General features: G+C 43.2%; 1 protein-coding gene across 3 annotated transcripts in view; it reads left to right on the forward strand.

The window, feature by feature from the left end:
- Window positions 1-13,522, forward strand: part of LOC133345985 (TGF-beta receptor type-1-like) — a 55,402-nt gene that overhangs the window by 22,452 nt on the left and 19,428 nt on the right. For 2 of the 3 annotated variants that reach the window (XM_061557196.1, XM_061557197.1), the window contains exon 2: window positions 3,219-3,482. In XM_061557196.1, the coding sequence (XP_061413180.1) occupies window positions 3,219-3,482 (264 nt within the window). Of the gene's footprint in view, window positions 1-3,218; window positions 3,483-12,466; window positions 12,820-13,522 lie in introns of those variants that run through there. The other variant, XM_061557198.1, reaches the window with a different exon arrangement.

The raw sequence follows: 13,522 nt of genomic DNA on the forward strand, positions 1-13,522 counted from the left end.
TAGGGTCAGATTTACATCATGACAAAATGGGAAGATCACATTACGCTGATCATTTGCCCCATGGTGATGCATATATTGGTGTGTTTTCACCAACCATCTGAACATTCGCTGACACACGAGTCTGCCCCATGCAACACAACATAGACAATTTTCTCAAAGACAACTTTGTTTTGAATATCAAAATCAGTTTGGTCCTGGTTACATATTGCTCATAGCTTCAGTAGGAATCGCATTTACTCTCTTGCATACACATCCATATGCTGCTTCAGTGTTTAAATTATCCAGGTCCTCGGCTATAGTTTGAGCAGCAGATGCCTCAAGCATGCTGCTCATCATCACTTTATGCATTATCTTCCAGGAGGTGGATGCAGAGGGCAGACTGGTTCACTCATGTAGACCGTTAAGGGACAGCCGTGAAAACAAAGAACTCTTGCAGAGTAGACTAATGGAAGAAACTCTCTGTGACTCTAAATTCGGAATCTGTTTTAATAAGCTATAGCAAGGAACACATACAGTGTGACAGAGATTATTGGGGATAAATGAGGAGTTGATTACACAAGGCACAAGGTCATTGAGAGACAGAATGAGCATTGTAAGTGCCCATGTGTGCCACCTCATCAACCTCATCACCATAATCAGAAACGGGTAGGCGATGAAGGCCCGTTTTGCCAACCATAATATTCCACTGCATTGTAATAGGCCTGCAAGATTAGGCCGGTGTCACTACAGATGTACATATGTTGAACTTCTTTCACACCGTACATAGCCAAGCATGTTAATCGGAGGTGCGGGAGATGGATGAAGCAGATAGATGAATCACAAGTGCGAATTTAGCTACACAATGAAGAACCAGTTCAGAGAGAACGTCTATATAAAGCCTTGTAACTGCTGCTTATGGTGTTCCGAGGAGGAGAGATGGAACATTTGTCTATGTCAGGTGAAGTGTAATTTTATAAGCAACAGCTTTCACCTAGAGATGGGATTAAATCAGATAACTGTGGTATTGTAATTACCTAAAAGATTGATGTATAACAGCACACAAACATCACGTTATTGTGCCATATAGTCCTGGCCATGGGGTGCCCAAGGTTGGGTGAATCTTCACAACCATGAGCGACCTGAGGTTGGCAACACAATTAGGAGGTTGCCAAGAAGCGAGCGAGGGGCTGTTTGGGAGGTGCGCTGCGCTCCGGAACAAGTAGCTGTGGCTGTCCTAGTGAGAGCATCCTTCAGGCTCAAGACTGAGCGAGATAACACACAGCGTGTGGCATGTGTGTGTGTGTTCTCGTCGCGTGTAGGTTCTCCAAGTTGAGTCGGTGCCTTCTCTTCGGTAGGGGTACACTGTAAACCATTTTGTGTGCTCTGCAAGCCTTCTTTCAATTAATTTCCAAGGAAATTCATGTTTGCTTTGAAATCCTTTGTCAACTGGTCCGTGGGCATCATCAGTCACCTGCCGTACATCTCCCACCCCGCAGACAGCCTGTGACAATGTCGATCAGAAAATACAGTGAATGATTTCACACAATGCTGAAAGAGGCAATGACATGCAATTTCCTCTGGGTGCAGACCGGAATGTTTTCTTTTGAAAATATCTATCTCAAAACACTGAACATCTCAAAACAGCAAATAATACAAAATAGTGTCACGATTGAGCAAAATATTACAGTACTGCACATACATTGAATTTGGGTGCAAGGCAGCAATTTCGAGGATAAGGATAACCGTGTTCTCGACCATGTTAATCTGATTACCAGCAAGTCTCTAGGGTTTAAATAATAATTAAGATCTATTTACCGTTTGCAAGGTTATTGCAAAACTGTTTTTAAAGTCACATGTTCAATGTCTCCATTGCTGGATAATTCATTTTCAAGTGTTGCAGGAAACACGAAAGCTGTGTCAGGTCCTCCTAAGATTTACTTTTTTGTAACACATTTCCATCATGTTTTAATTAAACATGAGCGCTGGCCAAGGATAATCAAAATATTAGGTTGTTTGTTGTTGTGAAACTGGTCAGACTATTTATAGCCAGCTCCCTCTGTTGAAATAACATAAAATTACCTGACGAGTCACTCAATGTCTTGATGTGACACTTGTCTGGGGCCGAGAGTGATGTTCTCTGCCAGATTTTATCTTGGAAGCTTTTGCAGCTATTAGACAATAAGTGACATGGTGCGCTTTGAAACCATTTGGAAATGCTGAAAGTGCTCTTATTCTTTGGTTCTTTTCGGTTAAGTCACGTCTAAAAATGAAATAATAAATTAAAATAACATATTACGACGTTTCGATTTAATTTATTATTTTATTTTTAGACGTGACTTAACCGAAAAGAACCAAATAATAATTCCTGCAGTCACGAAAGCTCCTAAATTAAGAGTGCTCTTATTTGTGTGACTGCAGGTTGTATTACAACATGAGGAAGAGAGTTGCAGATTTTTTCTCTCACAACAACATATTGAAGCTGTCTTCTTATTTTTATGCTTTAGTACATTTTCTACGTAACGTAAGAAATTAGAAACGCGAAAGTGGCATTCGATCCATCTAGCTCATTCGATTGTGAATAGCAGATTGATTCTAGTGTCGCATCGAGCAATTCCTTGAAGAGTCCCGGTGAATCGGCCTCCACCGCGTGTTGTATGGGCAGCCGGTTCCGGACTTCTATCGCTCTTTGAGTAAAACGTTGCCCTCTGGCCTCTTGTGAAATGATTATCAATCATTGAGTCAATTTAAACATCCCCTCGCAATATTTTCTGAAATGTATGCATTCGAAGTATATGACAGCCTTTGCTCACGGGACAATTCTCCCATGAGCAAAGGCTTTCATATTCTGAAAATACATATCTGCACATTCTCTTCCATGTATTTGGTTGCAGATACTAAGAATAATGTACTGCATTTACCCAGGATAGCCTCAATCAATCTTAATGTTACCAGGAGGTAACATGGAAAGGCTCACAAAAATAGATTCAAGAATCCATCGCTATAGTGTCATCTCTTGGCCACTTCACAGCGCATACCTATAACACTTGGTCCTCCCTGGCAGTATCTCATCCACGTACTATCCAAGATCGAACATACTTAGCTTCTGAGATTTTACATGATCAGACACATTCAGGGTGACATGGTTGTAAGCTTTTTTTTTGCTTTTCTAAATCAATACACAAAGTGCTTAACGTGACAATGACATCTTTTCCCTTTCATTTCTGTGATTCTTGGTGCAGCATTGAAGTGCTTCTGCCACCACTGCGTCTCGGACAACTACACTTGCGTGACGGATGGTGCGTGCCTGGCATCGGCCATGCGCAGGCGGAGCCCGGTGGGGCTGACGCACATCCGCGAGTGCATCCCACGTGAGCGTCTCGTGCCACCCGACCGCCCCTTCATGTGCGTCAGCTCCTACGATCGCGAGGTGCAGGTTACCAACGTGCACTGCTGCAACACCGACTTCTGCAACATGGTCGACATCACCTTACCACCACTCGTGGGTGAGTTTCCCTCTGGTAGAATAGTTGTTTTTTAAAATATATATTATTGTTTGGAATGCATGGGACATAAATTCCAATCCAGCCTGGGCCATGCATGGTGGCATACACCTGTTAAAATTTCAGTTTGGATTTATGGAGTATCTAAATGCAACCACTTGTAAAAATGCTGTACGAAAGCATTGGTGATATGCGGAAGTCATAGGCAAAGGAGAAGAGGAATAACTTGAGTCTGGGCTATTTTTTTATTCATTTGCTGAGCACATGCCCAAAACGTGAAGCAGCCAGCAACACACAGCACCGTCCATTGTAATAGAGAAGAGTAAACACTGACTTGAACAAGCTAGGGGATCGACAGGCCATAACAGGCAGTAGAGAGTAAATGTTGACTTGGCGCTTCACCAGATCTTTGTTGCTGAGGCGGAGAGCACATGGATTAATGCATTTCTGCGAAAAAACATACTTTGGGATTTTACCAAAATATGATTCCATTTGTGGTATCGGCATTATGAACTAAATAATCCATTCTGAACTCTCGCCACATTGCAAAGTCAAATTTGATATCATAGATGTTTTTGTGCAGTCATTGGTGCCTGGGCCAAGATGGATCAACTTTTTGCACTTGGGAACTCGTTTTCCTAATGGGCAGCTGCCCCAGATCAACAAGCCCAGGACATCCGATGGGCCAGCACAGCGCTGTAGCCTCTGCCGTTACTTGGCCATCTCTCGAGTATTTCCACCCAAGCACTTAAGTAATGTGACTCTTTAAAGGTTGGGATGCTGGATTGCACAGAGGCCATCATAAATAACGATTTGAAATGCTATGATGTGGCCAGTACAGGTTGTTCAACTGTCCTTCTGGATTTTTGAGTGTTATCCACTAGAATAAATGAACATTCATGAAACTGCTAATTTTCCACGTTAAAACAAAACAAATTGACCAAATGTCACAAGGTAGAACCCCTGGAAAAAATAAAGTATATTTGATAAGGATAAACAACATAGCAGTCTTTCTAAAGACATATTTTAACTCGCTGCATGTGCAATGACAGGGTGACACCTTCCGGGAGTGGTAATTACGGTCATGGCCGCATTCCATAATGCCTTATTATAAGGGGGGTGCATCTGGGGTAAAGGTGAAAGGCGGAGTCAGTCGAGAAGCTCTGGGAACCAGCTTGAAGGTTCTGAAAAGGGGGCGTGGCCAGAGGTGGATCTTGGCCGCTCCGGGGCAGATATAAGGGGGACCGAACCAGAGGTTCGTGGCTGTTGCGGGTCCTGGCTGCGTCGCTGCTCGTCGTCATCTCTTCGTCTCCGACCACGTGGCTGTTCTTCTGGAAGACTCTCTCCGTCGCTGCGCTGTTCGAACAGCTTTTGTAGCGAAGCCGGAGATGGGGCTTCGTGTTAGGATCGCCTGTGTGTAGCTGCGTTACACAATGTATCGCCCAGTGCGCTCTTAATAAATGAGACGCCTTCTACTCGACGTGTATCGGAAGTCGCTCACTACACATGTAACCTGCTATGATATGAATCATAAACATGGATGCTGGCAAAGAAAACAGAACAAATGCTGAAAAATATGGAAATGATCATGGAGGGATGCACACCTGAAATTACACGGAGGTAAAAAGAAGAACGCATGGTTTAGAAAGCAGTTGCAAATTCGATATCTTATTGACTCAACAATTGTAAATGGGCTTTGACGGGATCATGGAATGGCAACCAAAAGAGTAAACACGCGCGAAAGGATGACCACTACAGAGATGGAGTGAAAAATCAGCGCATGCCCAGGAGCGAAATAAATTTTGGCATCACATGACCTTGAGGGATGTCAGTAGCTTGTGGGAGATTCTTATTCAGCAGTGGATAGAACATGATTGATGATATGACAAAATGAAGCTTAGCGCAGTGATTGCTGTCTTATACGAGATTATTAATGAGTAACTGCTCTCCTTTAGTTCCCAACTTTCGTGGCTTATGCTCACGTGTCTTGCCTTGGCCTTGCAGTAATTTAAAAGTAAAATTATTAAGTCAGCTTAGCACGCAGGCTTTCGCGACCAATATCATCCACATTGTGCAAGAGCACAGAAGGGGTGGTCAACACATCTACGCCTCTATATAAGGAACGAAACAGTAACACTTCTCCACAAATCTGGCTGTTGTCTGATGAAGCTAGTTGTAATTACTGGCGAAACGTCATGCTCAGTTTATAAATGTTGTGGCTTGGCTCTCCAACACACCGGTGTGCCGTACTAGTGACGAATTGGAATGTTCTATTTACGGGACAACCCTTACTCGTTGGCTGTGTCGGGTGGTGGTGGGTTTTAATGACACATTTATATATTTACGGGATCTAATCCAAAAACCTCTATTATGATAACATTATTAGTGCTGTCGGTTTTTATACTCCACGTAAATTTGAATTTACGGGGATTATAGTGATGTGCCAGCATATTTTAACTGCCATTTGCGTATGTAAATGAGCTGGTATACACCAAGAGTGTAGGGTTAAATTACCATGGGAGAGGAACCTTGCTTTTCGTAGTAATTAAAATAATGACCCCTTGCCTGTTAATTGCACACTTATTCAAACCGCTGTCAGAGTATTATTTTTTCTGCCATTGGGTTTGAATCCAGTTTTTGTAACAATTCTTTATTTTTCAGGGGCTTATTAATTTTGAGTTACTGAACAATTACACCAACGGAGCATCCAACAATTGGGTTCATGGGAAGGTTTAAAAAAACATGACCAGGTCACTGTAAATGGCAATCGTGGGTGAGTATCGCTCGTCATAGAGATCACATTAAAATTCAACCACACCATTCATTAACATGCAGAGGCACTAATAATTATGATCGTAAGTAATTGCAAGGTACATTGAGCCTACATGGGAAGACTAATCTGAAGCATATAACTTAGACATGGACAACCTTATTAAGATGTATGCTTTGTACTCAATTGGTTTTGTCATAATTGGGGAGCCATCAATGTCTTGTGCATGTTGAGTGCCTACCAGCAGTGTGTCCTAGGGATTGAACAAGATACTCATTTGAAGCCTTCACCAGTAATGTAAACGGGGAAGGACTTTTAATTCTGAGCTCTGTTGCGTATGAGAAGGAGCATGCAATTCCTGAAAATGTATTGCCTTAGTTATTTTGAATAATTAGTAGATGAACGTAATGTGAATGATGTTGAAATCATGTGTACTAGCTTTGCTCACGTCACTACCTGCCTGGGTGTCTTGTCATTATTTTTTGTTATCAATAACACCGCTTTAAAAGGAAAAATATATAACAGGTGACATTTTGGAAATGGCCCATTTTTAGAGCACATTAGGTTGATGATGTGACACTCACCAGACATCTGCTCTCTGACACTCACTTCACCACTCACCATTCACATGAACTTCACCAGAAACCACTCACTTACTGGATACTAGCATAGTTATAGGAATAATTTACAGCCCTGTCAATCCACTGATGGATTAGTTAAGGCCTCCCCATGACATTATGCTGGTCAGTTTGGGTTGGTGAAGTCGGCGGGGGGCGAGGGGGCTATGACTTGATCAGATATTATTCGTGACTGATGTTAGCTGTGGCTGGCAATCACACTTCAGGTTGATCGTGCAATGCACAAATCGCTCACACCTGTCTTATTTTACTGTTTACAGATTCTGCATGGACTCGCCCCTGCTTATCTTCTCTTATAATGTATGCCTACACCCCTGCCTGAGTCCCATTGCTTCTCTGGCCTAGAGTTGCTCACTACACCCAGAATAAAATGGCAGTCTGTGGGGTGGACGGTCATTTACATTTGTAGCTCCCAGGGTCTGGAATACATTTGCACTGTATATTCTGCAAGATCAATTTCGTCCACCTCGGCTGTTCTTGATGAATACATCCTGCATTGTGGGTCTTCATTTGGTTTAACGGGTCGAAGTTAATTGCCGCTATCTGACATATGACCACGCCCCTATAAGGTATCTTGGTTTGTGCGAGGTGATGGGAGTGTATTCTGGGGTGTTGGTCAGTGGACGATGCTCTTGATGAGTGCAAGGAGCTGAAATTTCGACTTGGTTAATACTGTAAACATCTGTTTGTGAAGTTTTTAGACAGTCACCTTGCTTATTGCATGTAATCTTGTTCCCAAGTTCTAATCCAATGGCTTTAGCCCCTGCTTTGATGTGAATGTGGCAGTTATTGTATAGCATTTTGAGATGCAATTGTATAAATGACGCAATAGAAATTTGTTTTTTTTAATATACATAATACGTTTTCTTAAACTACTACTAAAAATGCGAACTTGTCCCAAGATGCTGGACTATGTATAATTAAATTTCGATTTAAAGCTTTCATGACTGCAGGGATTCATCTTCTTGGTTCTTTTGGTAAAGTCACGTAGAAGGGAAGTAATAAAATAAAAATATTATATTATTATATTATTTTATTATGTTTTATTTTTATTATTTTATTACTTCCCTTCTACGTGACTTTACCGAAAGAACCAAGAATATGTATAATTACTCAGTTCAAGATGAATACTAACGGTGATGGGAACCTCATTATATTATGCTCTTACCTATGTAACTCCTTACCACACTGGGTAAGCTCTGCTGATTCATTGTGCATTTTTAAATCACGCCTGCTGTCTTAGCTGTTCAATAAGGCGTATACTAACACTTTGAATTCATCAGCAATGAGACGTGTGTTTGTCGATTTGGTCTCCCTATGTCTCATTTTATAATCACAATATATTTCACCTGGTTTTGTTAAATGCTTTGCGAGGGTCTTTTTCCTGAAAGATGCCTTATAAATGCTTTGTTATTTTATGGTTGTGGTCTCAGTAAAGAGCAGCCAACTCTTGAAAGTGAATATCAACCTGGTAAATATTAATGCACTGATAAATTTGCTTTCATATGGTCTTCATTTTGTTTCTCATCTACATTGCAGACACACTTGCCTTGGCATACACATGAGAAAAACATGTTTTTATGCTTCTTGGAAAAATATAGTGCTGCATGAAAATGTCAACAGCATGTTAATCTGTCTGGTTGTGGCGAGCACATATGTGGGACCCGGCATTAATCGTTTATAAGAAATACACGGGATTTTCTTAATTTACATGCTGTACCTCTGATCACCCATTAACTAATTACCTGGAATTATCTCATCAGATCTCTTGATCAGCATTGGGGCTGCTTTGATGGGTGACTAACCATTCAAAAAACAGGTGTTATAGGCTGCTTCTAGGACATGCTGTGAGGAATCGAGGGGTAGTGCAACAAAATTAGTTGTGTTTTACTTTGCTCTCTGCCTTAGAATGTGCACAGTCCAGCGGAGTGACGTATGTTCATATACACTTCTGCAACTTGCACCGTCGTAGGGAGGCTTCATCCAGCAGTGGATTGACAAAATGGCTGACATGTACCCATCTACCCCTCATGCCTTGAACCTTGGACAAAAGGCAAATAATTCACCCCTCAAGTAGTGCAATGAATGGTCATGATTGCCTTTCCTGATTTTTCTTCTTGGTTCTTTACCGAAAGAACCAAGAAGATGAATCCCTGCAGTCACGAAAGCTTTAAATCGAAATTTAAATCGAAATTTTCCTGATTTTATTCATGAATATGTTTTTTGTGAAATGTTTACCATCTTGTTTGTGAAAGGGAGTCCACATGCACATGAATTATTCTTTGGTGAGATAACTTTGTTGTTCCTTACATGACCCTTACATTGTTATTGTGGGGTTTTCCTCATTGCACAGTTTTGTGCACTCTCTTTTAGCCTTAATGTAACATTTGCATACTCTTTGGTTCTTTCGGTAAAGTCACGTAAGTTATCAAATAAAATAAATTGCGACGTTTCGGGCGCAACACAAGCGTCCATCAGGATTCCTGCAGTCACGAAAGCTTCAAATCAACATTTGCATATTGTGTATATTGCACAAGTAATATATAATCAAATATTGCATCACATGCTGCAAGCTTCTTTGGATAGAGGAATACATATCACCGATTAAATGATGCACCATTAGATGCCTCCTACACAGGGTGAATTGTTGGGATGCAGGATTTCTGTTTGATTCAAGAATCGGTTCCTTTTTTTTACATTGCAGCAAATGTTTGCTTCCTCTGGTGACATTCACAAACTAATAAAATGTTGCATCTTACACGTGGGATTCGATAGTGTAACGTTAGTGCAAGTATCGATCTTAACCGATTTAAGCGGTGCATCACTTAATTGCAGCTCTTGTTTAACGATGTTCGCGGAAGATTTTGGAACCCCAAAACTGCTCCAGTGAGGCCGCAGCCTTTCCACGTCACCACTTGCTGACCTGTGTTGGGGCTATAAATGTGCTCATCCTAGGCAAACATCTAAGAAGTGTAATGACAGTTTCTCAATCAGAATCCGCAGGCATCATGTGGGGTGCTTGCAAAAGAAGCAACGGGGGGTACATTTAGGGGTGGCCCCTTTCTCCTGGTTTTCCCCAGGATCGTCTTTTTTGAGATAGAAAGTCTTCCAGAGATGTAAAAAATGGTGATTAAAAGCACCTTTACAATTTCTGCCAATAATACAGGTGATAGTTAAGATGTTCAAACACCAAATAAATGCTGATTGCAAGGCATCCAGTCTGCATTAGCCACAGGGTATAGCCACATTTTGTTTCCATCATCATGATACCAGCACATAGAGTCCGATAGATTAAAATGTTCTCGGTTTTTGTCAGTTGCGGATTAATACACCACGCCAGACAATGCATGTATCTGTAGATCTCCCCTCTTCTGTGAGCTATTCTTAATCCCACGATATGTATCGGTGGTATTTGTACCTCAAGGGTGGCCACCTTAGATCTAATGCATCTCCACGAAGCGTAGACACTAGCACCGTCCCCTTCTCTCGGACGCCTCCCCTACAGTCTAATTTATATCAGCCATTCGCACGGTTAGCGAAGTACGGTGCGGAAGTTTAACGTGCATAAAATCAGCGGTATATTCATGAATGCATTCCATTTCACATTTACTTTGCAACAGAGTCTGCAGAAGCCCTGACATTTTTGGGGGTGTGTGTTTGTGATGTCAAAACAATAAAAGACCGTTTGTAGGGTTCATAGGGTTCACCCTTGAAAATACGAGATCGAAAATCACTGCCAAAACCAAACATTTCATGTTTTTCATCTGTGTTGCCATGCTCGCAGGAATCAAGTGGCCTGTGTGCTTCTGAACCACCCATTGTTCATTCTGGATGTGGTCACATCTCACTTAGCAGTGTAACTCTGTTTTTGGGCCTGCATTGAGTCGTCCCCGCCAACAAATGTATTGTCATTTTATTCAAGAACTAGCTGTACTACCCGGCTTCGCCCGGGACTTGTATCCACCACGGCCGGCCGCCTTTGTCTCCCCAGTGGCGATGTTAATACGCCACACCAGTTACTCGTTTGAGGCTGAGTCGACCTATGTGAGGTTCAAATAATCTTGATCGGTGGTGGCCATGAGCGGGAATCTAACTCGGTTCGCCGGGTTGGTAGCGCAGCGTAGCGTTAACCACTACACCCACCGCTCCTCACACACACAGACGCACACACACACAGACACACGCAGAAACACACAGACAGACACAGACAGACACAAAGACAGCACGCTAACCACTACACTACCGCTCCCCACACACCACACACGCACACACACAGACACACACACAGACAGACACACACACACAGACACACAGACAGCACGCTAACCACTACACTACCGCTCCCCACACACCACACACGCACACACACAGACACACACACAGACAGACACACACACACAGACACACAGACAGCACGCTAACCACTACACTACCGCTCCCCACACACCACACACGCACACACACAGACACACACACAGACAGACACACACACACAGACACACAGACAGCACGCTAACCACTACACTACCGCTCCCCACACACCACACACGCACACACACAGACACACACACAGACACACACACACAGACACACACACACACAGACACACACACAGAGACACACACACAGACACACACAGGCAGCACGCTAAGCACTACACTACCGTTCCTCCTACACACCACGCACGCACACACACAGACACACACACACAGACACACACACACAGACACACACACACAGACACACACACACAGACACACACACAGACACACACACACAGACACACACACACACACATAGACACAGGCAGTACGCGAAGCACTACACTACCGTTCCCCCTACACAAAACACGCGCGCGCGTCCATAGGTACACATACACGCGCTTGCTGCAGACACACACATACACACACATACATAACCGCACATACACACAAACACATACACACACATGCATACACACAAACATACACATACATACAAACACACACATACATACACACAAACACATACACAATACACACACACATACATACAGACACAGACATACATACACACAAACACATACAGACACATACATACACACATACATACAGACACACAGACATACACATAAACACATACACACATAGTCATGACCCGGCTTTGCCCGGGACTTGTATCCACCACGGCCGGCCGCCTTTGTCTCCCCAGTGGCGATGTTAATACGCCACACCAGTTACTCGTTTTGAGGCTGAGTCCCTCCCTCGCCACTCTGCCTCCCTCGCCACTCTGCCTCCCTCGCCACTCTGTAGAGGACGTGAAATTTGTATGAATTTACCTCAGAGTGGCGTGTTGGGTGTCGAGGCCTAGCACCGTGCAGAGCCTCCCGCCTTGCCTGATTTTCGCACCCGGCGAACGCTGGGTACGGGTGCCGGTCCCCCCCCCCCCCCGCGCTATTAAAAATGGCGTCCACCCCGCGGAGAAAAGTTGCTACTCGTTGCCAGGGGCAACCGCCGTCCAATGAAAGCGGTGAAGGCGTGGCTAGCCGTTGCCAGGGGCAACCGCCGTCCAATGAAAGTGCAGTCCACACACACACACACAGACACACAGACATGAACGATTTTATATATATAGATGTATACATTTAACATTGCAGTGAATTGTAGTGCTGCGAGTGGCTGCAGGGATCGCATGAACTGCACTTGTAGAACATGTGCAAATCCTAACACACGAGTTGATGCATTTGGTGTTGACAAATTGGCAGGAATTTTTTTTTTGTGCAATTTGCACTTCTACACTTTATATTTATTTTTAGCGACTTGCTAAGCTTTTTTCTGTCTTGCGCAATGTTTCGTTGTTTGTTGATGTATCTCACTCACTCACCCATAGTGGACATCTGTGAAAAAGAGCATCATGGCTCATTGGATTCCTCCAGGACAAATACAGATTCTGAGTATGAATTTATTTTAATTGTGTCGTCACACCATTAATAAATACACACAATGCCAGCTTTGCAATGCATAATACAATTTGGATGTATTAAGTCATTTTGACCTCATCTTGAAGAGACCCTAGTGACACAGGTGTACATTTACAGGGTAACAGACAATTAAGGTAACTCCACAAACTCGGTGAGCATGAGTGTAATTGTTTATAGGTTTGGATGTTAGGGTGTCTTCTTGCGTAGTCGAGATGGAATATGGCCTCCCACTTAATTTTCCTCTGCAGTCATAGTTTGCATTGCATAACACCCTTTATAACACGGGGCTTATTCCTGTTTGCCTTGTTTGAAGATAACTACTCTGTGTTTAAAATGTAATTTCACCGTGTTGCTGCTCTTGCTGCTAATGCACGGTCCATTTTGTTGGACACGCTTTGGCACCGATGCACCGACCGCGGTTTCATTTGACGTCTGCTAAAGCAACCTTCTTGCATGTAACCTTCCAAAAAAGTATGCAGTTGACCCGAAGGGTGGAATTATAGGAGCAGTGGGCTCGGACCTAATTGAGCGCTTGTTGTGCTGTGGCTCCATTTTGCACGTGTCATCCCGTGCAACGAAGGTGGCCCCTGTACGTTAGGCGGAGGGTCACGGCACACGTGGATTTTCTCCACTGGGTTACACGAACGTTCCGACCGTCGTGAGGGCTGAACAGTGC

This window comes from Lethenteron reissneri, chromosome 23, assembly GCF_015708825.2.
Source record: "Lethenteron reissneri isolate LAM-NWPU_2019-01 chromosome 23, ASM1570882v1, whole genome shotgun sequence".
Taxonomy (NCBI): Eukaryota; Metazoa; Chordata; class Hyperoartia; order Petromyzontiformes; family Petromyzontidae; genus Lethenteron; species Lethenteron reissneri.